We start from the raw sequence: 12,921 nt of genomic DNA, 5'->3' as shown, positions 1-12,921 counted from the left end.
ACAATCATACTTTGGAGGCAATTTACTTATTTCTTTTATGGTAAAAGAAACCGATCTTTTAAGCTGTTTATGGAAGGGATGCATTTTGAAGGGAAACTTTTATTAGATTGACCAATATAAGCACTTACTGAGCTAATTTTATATGCCTTCATGGACAAATGTAGTTACTGCTGTGATGAGATTAATAAATCAGGGGATTAGCAAAACCTGTTGAAGACTGTTAATTGGTAGATGTGCTTTTCGCTTTTTCAGCAGGGTCAAAACTTTATGACCCACTGTTAGTTTTGCATCTAATTGAAATTAAAACTGTTGTTTGACATTAGAGTGGACTTCAACTTGACTCTTAAGTTTCAGGTTACTTGTAAGAGGTTTGATTATGATCTGAGCAAGACTGCCTCTTACCTGGTAAACTTCTTGAAAAGATTTTAACTTCATTGTGTTTTTTGTTGTCTTTATGGCATTGGAAACTTTTTTGGGCAATGCTGTTGAACTTCATAATCTGTCATAAGTTCTACTTGATACTAACTGTTCATCTTGTACTACTACAATCGGCATTATCTCTGAACCCAACCTTATTCTGAGGAATAAACTGCTAATTTTTTGGTTCTTCTTTTAAAGCCAACATAGTAATAAGTATCCATTGTTTTACTCTGTAAAGGTTTAATGTCAGGGTAATGCACTTTATTGAGTTGTTGAATTGGTGAATAATTCCTGGCTGAGATCAGTGCTGTGGGGCCAGATGTTGAGAAGTAGAAACATCTAGCTTTTGACTTCACTTTTTGATGTGTCTGTGGTGTGGGTGTTCTGGTGGGCTTGAAATCAGGTGAGAAAAGATCTGAGGAGCACCATGCCTCTGTTATTTTTACAAATATACTAAATACAGTTGTATTTTAAGTAAAAAAACTGTAGCAACTTGCTTGTTAGCCCTGTGGACTTGTATTTCCTTAGCCCTTCAGGTACATTTCTTAGTACAGTGATGAAGAATGCACATAGTGTCTGAGCGAGACAGTTGGCATTTTGACAGTGGGAGGAACTCCAGACAAGGTCCTTTAAAGTGCTGAGTTAAGCTTGATCACAGCTATGAGAAAGCAGTCATGCTGGTATAGAGGGGGCTTTAAGGTATGATTTAGAAGAGTATTCAAAAGGGTAAAAGGGAATATGGAGAAATGTAGGTAGCTGGAGTTGCAACTTACCTAATCTTGTAACTTAAGGAAAAAACCCCAAACCCAAACAGTCCATGGCATAGATTTTTCTTTCTCTTGGGTCTGATACACAGTTACTAATATTGTACTGTTGACATTTAGGACTGAGATCAGAGACTGGAGGGGGTGTCAAAAAAGGGAAGCAACTCAACTAGGAACCAGAGACAAACAACAGGGAAAGTAAGGCAGAGAGTGTTTCTTGCTGTACTGCCTTGTCTGTTTCCCTTCATCTGGCTCACATTATTGTACCTCTTTGTCTTCTGCCTTGTGCAAAGAAATTCTCATGCAAAGAGATGGTTTTTACCCACCTTTTCAGGAGAAAGCTGAATGTCAAAAAATGGAACCATTGAACTTAGTGATCTGTGGAGTGATGGTTCATTTCTTGGTAGGTGCTCTCCTGAACTCTAAAACTCCTATGGAAATGGAAAGTAGCCCTGTTCTTATACTGTGGAGAAGCCAAAGTCTTAACTTACTCTGCAAAGGGGTTCTGACACCCTACCAACCTTCACAGAATGTGAGCATTAGTATCAGCTCAAAAGTTTTAACTAAGCTTGCACAAAATGTGTGTTTTTCCAGGCAGTATTTCTAATGTTGTAATGAATACTGTGGATGTTTTTGCTGATGGAATTAGTAATGCAGTATCTACAGCATATTGGGGGAAATGTTAACTTCTACTTTGTATCTGAACTATAAGGAGACTTAAACTTCAAAATATTACTTAAGCTTTTTAAAAAATAAATCCGGGTATGACTTCTAGTTTAAAGCTACAGCAGTGAAGTTGGCAGTAAATAACAGCACAAAAGTGGTGGCAAGTTTTTTTCAGGTGCTGGGAGAGAAGACAACAAAATCTTTTAAATTTTTTTTTGTTTCAGAACTCTGGAGGAAGATTATTACTATCCACTACTTAAGCACAGATGTTGAAAGCTACTTTGTCAGAAACGTACTCACTGTTTCCTGGTGTCAGTCACATCTGTTCTTATCTTAATCCCTGTGATAAATGAGGAAAATGGAACTGAGGCCAAAGCAGCATTTTCTTTTAGAAAATATCATTATTTAGATGTGCATATTTAAATGTTTACTTCAATCAAATATTAAGAAACTAAATAGTTATGAGATTGGAGAAAGAATCCTGAAATGAACAAACAATTCACTTAACAGTGAGAAGTGAGCAGTAGGAGTAAGTGCTCCTTGTCCTTTGCAAGGAAGGAAGATGTCAAGTAGAGCTCTCTGAGAGTCTGCCCTGTTCAGTGTAGTCATAAATGCCCTGGAGGAGAGAGAGCATGTGCAGTGAGGCAGCAAAGTAGGGAGCTCAGAGCAACAAATACAAAATATGGCAGGAACAGCTGGTGAAATACAGCCTGGATAAATGCCAAGGATATCATATCCTTCCTGAGGAGAGTGGGAAGGATGACTCGAGGGAGGTGTACAATCTGATGTTCTCTTCGGGGTGGTAATGTGTCCAGCTTTAGTGGAGGGAACTTCATGCCCAGTGAAGAAACCTAACCAAGATTAGAAATTTGGACAGAAACAGACCTGTGTTATACAGGATATTTATGGAAAAAAACCTAACATAATCAGTCAGAAATAACTCCAGCTTATGAGGAAATCTAATCCATTATACTGTATGAGTCGCACTTCTGGACACGGGTATAGTAATTGTTTAAAATATGTTGTCTTATCAGTTGAGCTACTTGTGTTTCTACTCCATGTATTCTGGCTGAAACATTTTAGAGCCTGCATTTCTCCCTATACCTTTATTACTGATTGTGTTTGTAGTTACTTAATTCTTGGTTCCTTGTTGGATCAGTATTGCACTTTTTTTAATATCTACTGTGTATGTGCTTGGCTGATTTACAGCCTTTAGACTCTGTTGAACTATGCAAAACCAAACTCTTGTTTTTGAGGTAATAAGGAATGTATCCTAGCAGTCCTTCTCTGTCTGCACTTAAGACAGATGAAACCAAACACATAAATGCATTTGCCAATTCTGACTGAATACTATTTCAGAGGAAATTTATTGTCAAATGTGTTAGAAGCGTTAATGCCTTTGAAAAGACTTGCCTAATGGTCACACTATTATACTGATAAACAACAACCACAAGAAGTATATTATTTTCCCCCTGCTAGTTTGAACTGATGAGCTCCCAAGTCAACAGAGTTGTTTAACCTCAAAATGCATGACTCCTAAGTCATTACTGCACAAATCTCCATATGTTCTCCTGCCTCAGTCTTTAAGGGTTGTTTTGCAGGCAGAACTGGCTGGCCTTGATCTTCCACTGTATCAGAGTTGCCAGCTCTGTCAGCAGTACATCTGCTAGTTATTAATTAAGAATGCACATGCACTGCATAACACCAGCTTGTTTGCTTTATCCTTGAGATTACCCTACAGGTAACCTCTTCCCAGCTGTGTAATTCCTCCTCACATACATGTTGTCATTTTCCCTTTAGGCAATTTCCTCACTGTATTACAACTAGCTTAGAAGATGGAAGTGTACATCAGGGAAGCTTTTTGGAATTGTCATATGAGAAGTATTCAGTAGAGAGCCTGTACTGCTCCTCTGCTGTCTCCACTTCTTACATAAAAGGAGTACTTAAACTCTCAAATTTCTTCTGCTCTCAGGTAAAATGGAGCAAAATGGGTATTTGTAGGATAGTGTAGGACTTTTCTTTTAACTGTATGTGGTGTGTGGCTGTGGCAGATGAGCAGGATTTCTTCTCATAGTGATCTGCTGTTGAATATTTTCTACTTTTTCTTGAGAAACTGCTTTAGATGTTTATGTGAATAAATCTGTTGTCAAAGTACAGCATTTCTTATACTACGTTTTTATCCTCATTTGTATCCCTGTCTTCTGAAATTATGATATCTGTCAGGATAAAAAAGTTTCATGTCTATCCCAACAATAGGAAAACTCCGCTGTTTACTTGATATAGTAAGAAGCTTTTTCTCTTTATCACTTAATGTCAGTTCTTCTGCTTGCTTGTTCTGCTTGCAGTAATGAAAAAGCTAAACTATTTTTTCCTGTTCCTTTATTGTCTTAAAGGGAAACTTCCATTGCAGAAAATACTCAAGCTTATAAATTTCAAATAATTTTGATTTGATTTTAGAAATGAAAACACCTTGAAAACCCACAAAAGCAGATTTGATGATATATTAAAAACAGAAAAGAACCCTCAGTATTGTGAGATGGTTCTCTTCCTGGTTTGACATGCCAGAAACACTTGATGCCCCTCTGGTTTGACTTCTACTTTTCTGTTCTCTCCCATCAGTTAATAATAGTGAAGTCAATCCATGCATGCTAAAAAGAAGTAAATAAAACCTGCTCCATGGAGCATGTTCTGAGGGATTAGGTATTGACATTGGAGGATACTTTAATCCAAAAAATATCCAAAGCCCCTACTAAAGGCATGGTTTTTCAGGCTAAGGACTGCCATGAATTAAGCCAGAGGTAAATTACAGATGCTGTAATTCTGTGACTTAAGTTTGCAGTTTAACAGTGGTAAATTAATCTGATCAATTTTACTGTAGTCTGCTGCTGGTTAGAAATTAAAACTTTTCTCTTAAGCTTTCATGGAGCATGTATCCTTTCAACACTGAAAGGTGCTGAGAACAGCAATTAGATAAATGACTGGTGGAACTACTTCTTGCATCTGTTGTGCAGTTGGGGGAAACTGAAGAAAGACTTGTTATGGTTACTATATATTTTAGTGCATAGCTCTTCCAATTAATGATAACTTAATGGCTGCCACATAGATACTCAGAACTTTTCAGACTCAAAGTAAAGGAGGTGAAAGGAAATTATGAAAGAGAAGATGCTAATTTTATTTTAGCTGTTCATACTTGCTTACAAAACAAAAACAAACCGGGAGTTGTTTGGTATTTTGTTTCCATGATCTGGATACAGGAAGGTGCAATTACAGGCTAATCACATCATAATCTCCATACTGCTGAAGAATGAGCATGCACATTTCAAGCAGTTTCACTCAGTGTGGAAGAACACAGGTCTTCACTGCATGAGGGACTTCATTCCTGTGATCCACACACCTTTTTATTTCTGATTTAGTAGATGGAAATTTACATTTAAAAAGCTTGCTGCAAATAACCCCATCATTCTGAAAATTTTCAATCTCTCACCTTGAGAAGCTGAAACATCCAGGTGTGGGTTGGAGGAAATGAGGAGTAAGGTACCATGACAGCATTATTCACAGAGCAGGTCTTTAAAATGGGTGATGCAGAGTTAGTGATTCGATGCTGGTGACACAATCTAGCTATAACCACAGGTGTTTGTAGCAACATGCTGAAGCTGTGAAAATGTTTTTTTTTGGGCTCAACTTAATTTTGTGAACTACTGCTTTACCATGATAATCAAAACTACCAACTCTAAAGAAGTAACCATGTAAATAATTAAGAAACTCCTATCTGTATATGCCTAATTCTCTACACTTGGAGGTCCAAACAATGCATTTTTCTCAAATACTCAGTCTGGAATGTTGGTGTTGATGTGTGCAGGGCACATGATGAAATTTTCATTCCATATGTATTTTGTAGGATAAATGGTGTTGGAAACACCACAGCATTATGTTGACAAGTCACTTTCCCTCAGCGTGGCTGCATGTGCTTCTGCCTCAACCCTGACCCAAGTCAGCTAAATTCTAAACAACTGATGGTGTAATTATATCTATCACAAAACCAACACAAGGGGAGGGGAAAAAATAATCCACAGTGTTTTTCAAAACACTGATATTCTTCCTGTTAAGAGAAAGGGAGAGGAGCTTTTTCCTAGTAGGAAAGGCTGTGTTTTTGCACTGTACTGCAGAGTCCAGCTCCCAGGCTCAATGCTGGCTGGTATCTGAATGGTGCAGTGTTTTGGTGAGGCTCTGGCTTGGCCCTTAGCCCATCCTGCTGTCCTCCTGCTTTGTGGGTGTGCTTGGATGGCTTCCAGAGATGTGTCAGTTGTAGTCATGTTGGCATGGAATTGGAAACAACCCCTCTTGACAATGGCAGTGGTCCTTTTCTAGCACTTTTGGAGGGGAGGTTTTGCATGCTATTGGTTTAATGACAGCAGCAGTACAGAGGGTACCTGGTTCTTTGCAACAGGCTTAGCTGGAATGCTTGGGCCCACATGATAGACCCACATATAACAGTGATCAAGGAATAAGGTTGTGTCATACACCAGAGTTCACTTCAGGGAAATTATCACCTTTTGAGCCATTAGTTTATTTGCCCTTTTGTTTTCAAGCTGAAGTATTCTTTTAAGCACTTTATGGTGTGCAGAACAAAACTGATAGCAAATTGTTAGTAAAATCCCAGTTATATCACTTGTGATGGTCCCAGGAGTCAGGCTTAGTTTGGATGACTTCATAGGTGGAGGGAAAGAGGGAAGAGGATTGGAAAGGATCCTAGGTCTCTTCCCTAACAGTTCTCTTGATGCTTGGTATCTTTTTTTGTTCACTTCTCCTGCTCTTTACATCTTTAGTTCTATTTGCACATGCTTATTATGGGGCAAGCTGTGTATCTTGAAAGGGAGAGAGGCTATGTCTTAGCACAGAGGTCTTGAGGAAAGAACTGAAACTACAACAACATTTATTTCTGCTGGGAAGGAAGGATGGAGACTGTTTTTTTTCTTTCTAATTCCTTAATATTGGATGGGAGCATTGACTCCAGATAATTTTTGTTGTGTAACTTTAAAGTGGCAAGCATTTTATGTGCAACACAGCTGAATATTGAGGATAAAGTCAAGGGCTTTTATACTACTGGGCTCTACATGCCTAAGCTAAAGATTATTTTTTAATTAAATGGTCTTTGTAGTCCTCCACTGCTTGTTTTCCAAGAGATCCTGTACACAAAACAGATTGTGCAGATGTTGTATGTGTGTTAACAATGGAAGAACAGGATTTAGAAATGGTATTCTACCAGTTTATGGTAATTTGCATCCTGTTTTGTGTTTTTTGAAAAAGTCTTTGCTGTTCAAGTGACTAATTTTGGTTTGTGTTGTGGGTACCTTGACATGCAATAGTGTGCAGAATTGTGCAGTGTAGTATTGTGTCCTGTAGGTATTAGATTAAGCCAAAGGCATCCTCTTTGGTGGAAGAGGTGGGAATAAAATCTCCCTGCCTTAAGGCTGTAGGTCCTTCTAGGAAAGGACCCAGTGTGTGAGGAAGTGAGGGAATTGCATGCATGTGTAATTTCCTTTTCTCCATATTCCCAAAAATTCCCTCTGCACTTGCACTCTTTTTCTGCTTTCATGCAATGCAATTTATGCTCTTCTGACTTGGAAAGCTGTCCAGAGAAGGTGTACAGGTGCAGCTGTTGCTTGCTGGAATGGAAAGAAAAATTTGATAATTGTGCCAGTAGCAGCAGATTGAACACCTCAGTGGTTGTCACTGAACTATTTACTCAGTCATGGTTTTGGCATTCTTCCATACTTGAAGTGCCACAAGCATGAAGATGAGAGGAATCCTGCCTTGCTCTCCTTCATTCAGCAATCCTTCCTGGAAGCTGCAAAGTCAGGGCAGTAGTTGTTGGCCAAGGGAAGTGCATAAATGTCTAACTTCCTGCATGCCCATTCCTCTTTATGCACTTCTCTTTGGAAATGTGGGGGTATGATCATTGCCAGTTTGTTTTGGTTTTGTAATGTATTTTGTATTCCTTTTTGGCAGCTGGCTTGCCTTTTGCAATTCTCAGTTCACGACGTACCCCCTTCCAGAGAGGCGTTTTCTGTAGTGATGAATCCATCCGGTATCCATACAAAGAGGACACCATTTCTTATAAATTGTTAGCAGGAATAATTATTCCTTTCAGTGTAATTGTTGTAAGTTAAACTTTTCTTCATTGCTTTTCATTTCAGTGGGGGTGGGGAAGAGGGAGGAGGGGTAATCTGTTAATACAGGTTGACAAAACTATTCTGTGTCCTTAGGCCAGGTGCTAAAGCAGTAGAAATGGTGGTCTGGCAAGAATAACTAAAAGGTTTTCTTTAAGTGAAGTCAAACAGCTAGAATTATAGAACAGAAAAATAATACCTTAGAACCTTATAACTATGGTGGCTTAATTCTATAATTGGAGAGATAAAAACTTCTTAACATATTTGTTGAAAATAAGACTAATGTGTTGTGACTGTCGCAAGTCTTATTTCAGGACCTGCTACTTTCAGAATATCATTGTGCAAGACCTATTAAGTCAGTATTTTTATCTGCCACAAAATCTTTGGGAATACTTCTGCATGTGGAAGTGTAACAACAGATACTAGCCTATTTAAAAGAAAGATTATGGTTTCCTGTCAGATGTTATCAAAAGCATAGAGTAAAAAGAATAAATAGATGTGGAGTTTTTCCCTGTGTTTCCCTGAAGGTCAGGATAAAACTCTGGGCCCATTTGTATTTAAATACTGCAGGGGCTCTCTTTCATACTACACCTACCCTGGCTGGAAACAGGGTACTTTTCTTTTTTTCCCTCTCTTCACTCCAGACCAGTGAGCTGGGTGTATTGTTTCTGTGACTACCAATTTGGGATCTCTCTCTGACCACAGCTCCTAGCTCAGATGAACTGTCTCAAGCATATAGGGATGTTTTATCCCTAATATTTAATTATATGCTGTCAGCTGAGCTAACCTAATATCTTACTATGTATGGACAAAAGTTGAGGTCCTGCTATTGCCCAGTCTGTTGCCACCTCTTGTGGCTTGTCTGAGCCAGGATCAGCTTGTAAAATTCCTTAGTCTGGCAGAAAACAGCAGGTTTTCTTGACTACATGGAGTGCAAATGGCTCTTTGAATAACAGTGCTGGGGCAAAAAATAGCTGGGACATGTCCTCAGGAGCAGAGGGGACAGTTGGACCTCTTCAGTTTCCTATTTCATGTCCTAAGTCTGCTGGGACTGCACTGCAGTTCCTACAGGGGCCTCAAGATCCCTGTCCAGATGTGCTAAAAAGCTTCAGTCTCCACTGATGGTTCTATTGGGTGGCATCCAAACTCATCAGAGCCACACTTTGAACAGAGTTAAAACTTTCTTATGCCAAATAGGATTTTTAGGCATATAAATATTTATCCAAGTATATTTAGGAGCCAAAAATGAAAAGGCACAGCTAAAGGTAATCCTCAGTATTGACCAGCTGTTTCTCTGGGCTAATGGGTTTCAGTCAGGAGGGGTATTACAATAATCTAACTCTGCCTTGCATAGGGACTGCATGGATTTTTATCAAGTTTCCAGCATAAAGGTCAACTTTCAGCTCATATTTGCTTTTGGGTGGAATTTTTTTTGCAACTGTAGAAATATGTTCTGAGAATTAAAGCTGTGACTTGCCTGGTTTCCCTCTTCTTGGAAAAGCTGCTTCAAAAACTTACAGAAATGCTTCTGAAGCAGATGAAATTTTTGGGTGGGGGGAGGGTTTTGTGTGTTTTGTTAACTGACAAGTGGCATATGCTAAAGATCCTGCCTTCAAGATAAGAATATTTTTTTCTCACCCTATTTCTACCTTTGAGTAGTCATTATTACCTGAGAGCATCAGTGCTTGGTCACAACTGAAGCCCATATAGCTTATTATTTCATTTCTAGAGCAGCTAAAACAGCTGAGTGAGGAAGAACAGAATAGAGCATTGGAAGATTGATGTATTGCCCTCAGTACTTGGCTACCAGCCATTTGCAGCTCAGGGGCCTCCTGAGTCAGAAAAGGCTCCATTAAATATAGTTTTTGTAATGGATATTCCCTTTGAATTAACCCAATTGCTAACGTTTCTTTTGCAACATCAGGGTATATCTTTTAGTTGTGAAATCAGGCTTTTCTGTCAAGATTACTTCATAGTCAGATGGTAAAAGCAAATACTGGTGTCCTTTACTCAATGCTTAGTCAGATTGTTGAAGATGAATATTCTTTGATGTCTGTCCAGTGTAGTAATTGCACTAACATCAGCTAATTTTTTGGTACCTGAGATGAGTGACCTTCTTGCAGGTTTTTCAACAGTATTATTTAAAAGGGATTCATTATTTACCTGTCATGGCTATTGGTGCTCAGCCATTTTCCTTAAGAGGTTACTTTCTGGATTAGGTGTCTATGTACTTTACCGAAAACTTTCTCTGCTTTATTCCATGTTCTGGTATTTCTCTGCTTCAGTCCATGTTTGGGTATGGTGGAGGGTGTAAATCTTTATTGTCACCAATCTGGCAGTATTGTCTGTTGGCCTTCATGAGCAAAGCCCCTGGCAAGCTGTCACTCTGTATGCCTGAGTGGCAGTGTCTAAGTGATGGCTTCATTCACAAAAGTTCTGCTTTGCTGGGATCCAGGACCCAGCATCTCAAGTGACAGACAGAGCCATCATTTTAATTTTTACATGATTTTTCAAGGTAACTTTACATATATGCACATCCAGTCCTCCCCACATCTGATTAAAAGTATTAACTTATCCTTTCTATACAGAATGGGACCAATTGGTTCAACATCCAAATTATCTGGAGTGAAGTTCTGTATTTGGCATAAGGAAAAATGTACTTTCTGCAAAGGATGAGTTGCAAGAAAATAAAATTAGATCTGCTTTCTTGCCAGCACTTGATACATGTATCTTGGACATGTAGGGTGAAAAGTACTTGGAAAGACCTCAGTAAGACCTGTCTTTCCCTACCCTCATTAGTTTTCTTTTTCTCCACGAAGGATTTAATTTCCATGAGGAATAGGAAATTTCTTCGTTGAAACATCTCGCCTTTCAGATCTGGATATAAAGCCTCAACCCTTCAGAACAGTTTCTGGTTTCATGAAAAACTTAACAAGCTTTGAAAAATTTTACTCAGTAGATGTTAGCTGAAGAAGACTCCATGTAAAATGAAGTTCTGCAGGAGGAAATGTTTCTTATTAGGGCCACACCAAGTAATAAGGTTAAATGTTATTCTGAGAAGGCTTTGTTTTAATAAGTATTCTGAAAATGATATGATTAAGTTCAGCATGAGGTAGGGGAAAGTGAAAGGGTGTTTCTCTTCTGTGTGAAAGTGTTTATAATATTTGGACATGATTATTGCTGACTCTTGGAAAAATTAAATTTGCAGCTTAATGTTTATAAAAAAATAGTTTCTGAAACAGTCTGAGTATTAACAAAAATATCATAATACTTTTCTTTTAATGTTATTATCTTTAACTTTTTCTCCTTATTTCTTTTTCAGATAATCGTAGGAGAGACTCTCTCGGTCTTTTATAATAATTTGCACTCAAATTCGTTTGTCAGAAATAACTACATAGCCACTATTTACAAAGCCATTGGGACCTTCATTTTTGGGGCAGCTGCTAGCCAGTCATTGACAGACATTGCCAAGTACTCCATAGGTAGACTGCGTCCTCACTTCATTGCTGTGTGCCAGCCTGACTGGACACGGATAAACTGCAGCCTGGGCTACATTGAGAACTTCACTTGCCATGGGGACAAAGCAAAAATCAACGAGGGAAGGTGAGTTTGACTAACCTTGTATTTGGTTGTATAACGTATTTGTTAACCTGGGGTAATGAGTTTGGTAATGCTGCTGCAGTTTTTGTGCTTTTCCTAGAATAAATTTATTGTAATGAATTATAAACATTAAATCCTGTCTGGACCCTGTTTTTTTTTTTTTTTCCAGTTTGTGAAAGCTTGTTATATTAATGTATGGATAGATGCCTAATTGTGTATTTGTTTCTGCTTATGGGAGATTGTCTTTTTTTTTTCTGTGTCAATTGGCTTTTATTTGTTTCTGAAGTCTTTGTATCCCAACAAAGAAAAAAATTTGAAATCTGCCTTAGAAATTGGATAGCAAAGGATTTGTTTTAGAATAGCAAAGGAAATGTTTTAGCTGTGGCATGAAAGCAAATAAAAACTGTGCATCTATTTAAGTATATGCAGGAATATTAAAATCACTCTATCAATTTTTCTCATTATTAAGAATTTTTAAATCTTGGGTACTTATCTGCCAGTTCAATTGCAGCAAGATACTGTGTAAACAAGAATAAAGCCTCTGACACTTCAGACTTCAGTGCTCTAAACTCAGTGCTTGAGTGTTACTTGAAATGTTAGAAGTATGTTCAGAATAATTTGGATGGCTTGAGTGCCATTACCTTTACAGAGACCTCTTTTTCCAGAAGTTCTATATACCATCTTAGTTAAAACATCTCTCTCTGTGTAGTTTTTAAGTAGATGTGTGTAGTTGTGCTTACTGTTTTGTGTGCTCCTTTGCTCTTCTGGCATGTGTTCTGTATAATTTTCCAGTAGCATGCATGGTATTTTTCAGTAGCCATAGGAAGACGAAATGTGAATAGCTGTTGGTGGTAGAGGAGCAAGTGCATGGATAGGCAGTAGAGCAGTACAGAGTATGTGTGGCAGGGGATACAGGGGTGGTTTCTTAGAGAAGCTGCTATGTCCCAGAGCTAGTGCCAGCCAACTCCAAGTATTTAGTTTAACTTCTTTGGGAGTCTTAAAGTGTTTCTTAAGTGTTAAGAGGAGTGTGGAACAAATTTGAATTGGTTGTGATGACTGAAATGGTCCTGAAACAGTCTTTCTGGGTTTTGGAGATGCTGGAAAAACAGGAGTTAGCTTATGCTTAAAGAAAAAAATAGGATTTTGTGTATGAGAAGAGACTGGGGGAGCAATGGCATAGTGATTGCTTACCTTGTATTCTTCCCTGTGTTTTGGCACCTCAGACTTCTATATTGGAAGCAAGATTTTTTTTTTTTAATCTCTTAACTGATCAGCTATTAGGTTTGTATTTCCTACTGCTG

At 38.3% G+C, this 12,921-nt stretch overlaps 1 protein-coding gene across 3 annotated transcripts in view; it reads left to right on the top strand.

Annotated features, from left to right (window-relative positions):
* The window catches only part of PLPP1 (phospholipid phosphatase 1), a 60,757-nt gene that overhangs the window by 20,283 nt on the left and 27,553 nt on the right, over window positions 1-12,921 (top strand). For 2 of the 3 annotated variants that reach the window (XM_021534310.4, XM_085566436.1), the window contains exon 3: window positions 11,343-11,623. In XM_021534310.4, the coding sequence (XP_021389985.1) occupies window positions 11,343-11,623 (281 nt within the window). Of the gene's footprint in view, window positions 1-7,859; window positions 8,012-11,342; window positions 11,624-12,921 lie in introns of all 3 variants that reach the window. The other variant, XM_021534311.4, reaches the window with a different exon arrangement.

The sequence above is a fragment of the Lonchura striata genome, chromosome Z, assembly GCF_050655825.1.
Source record: "Lonchura striata isolate lonStrDom1 chromosome Z, ASM5065582v1, whole genome shotgun sequence".
Taxonomy (NCBI): Eukaryota; Metazoa; Chordata; class Aves; order Passeriformes; family Estrildidae; genus Lonchura; species Lonchura striata.
This window is presented reverse-complemented; position numbering and strand designations above follow the sequence as displayed.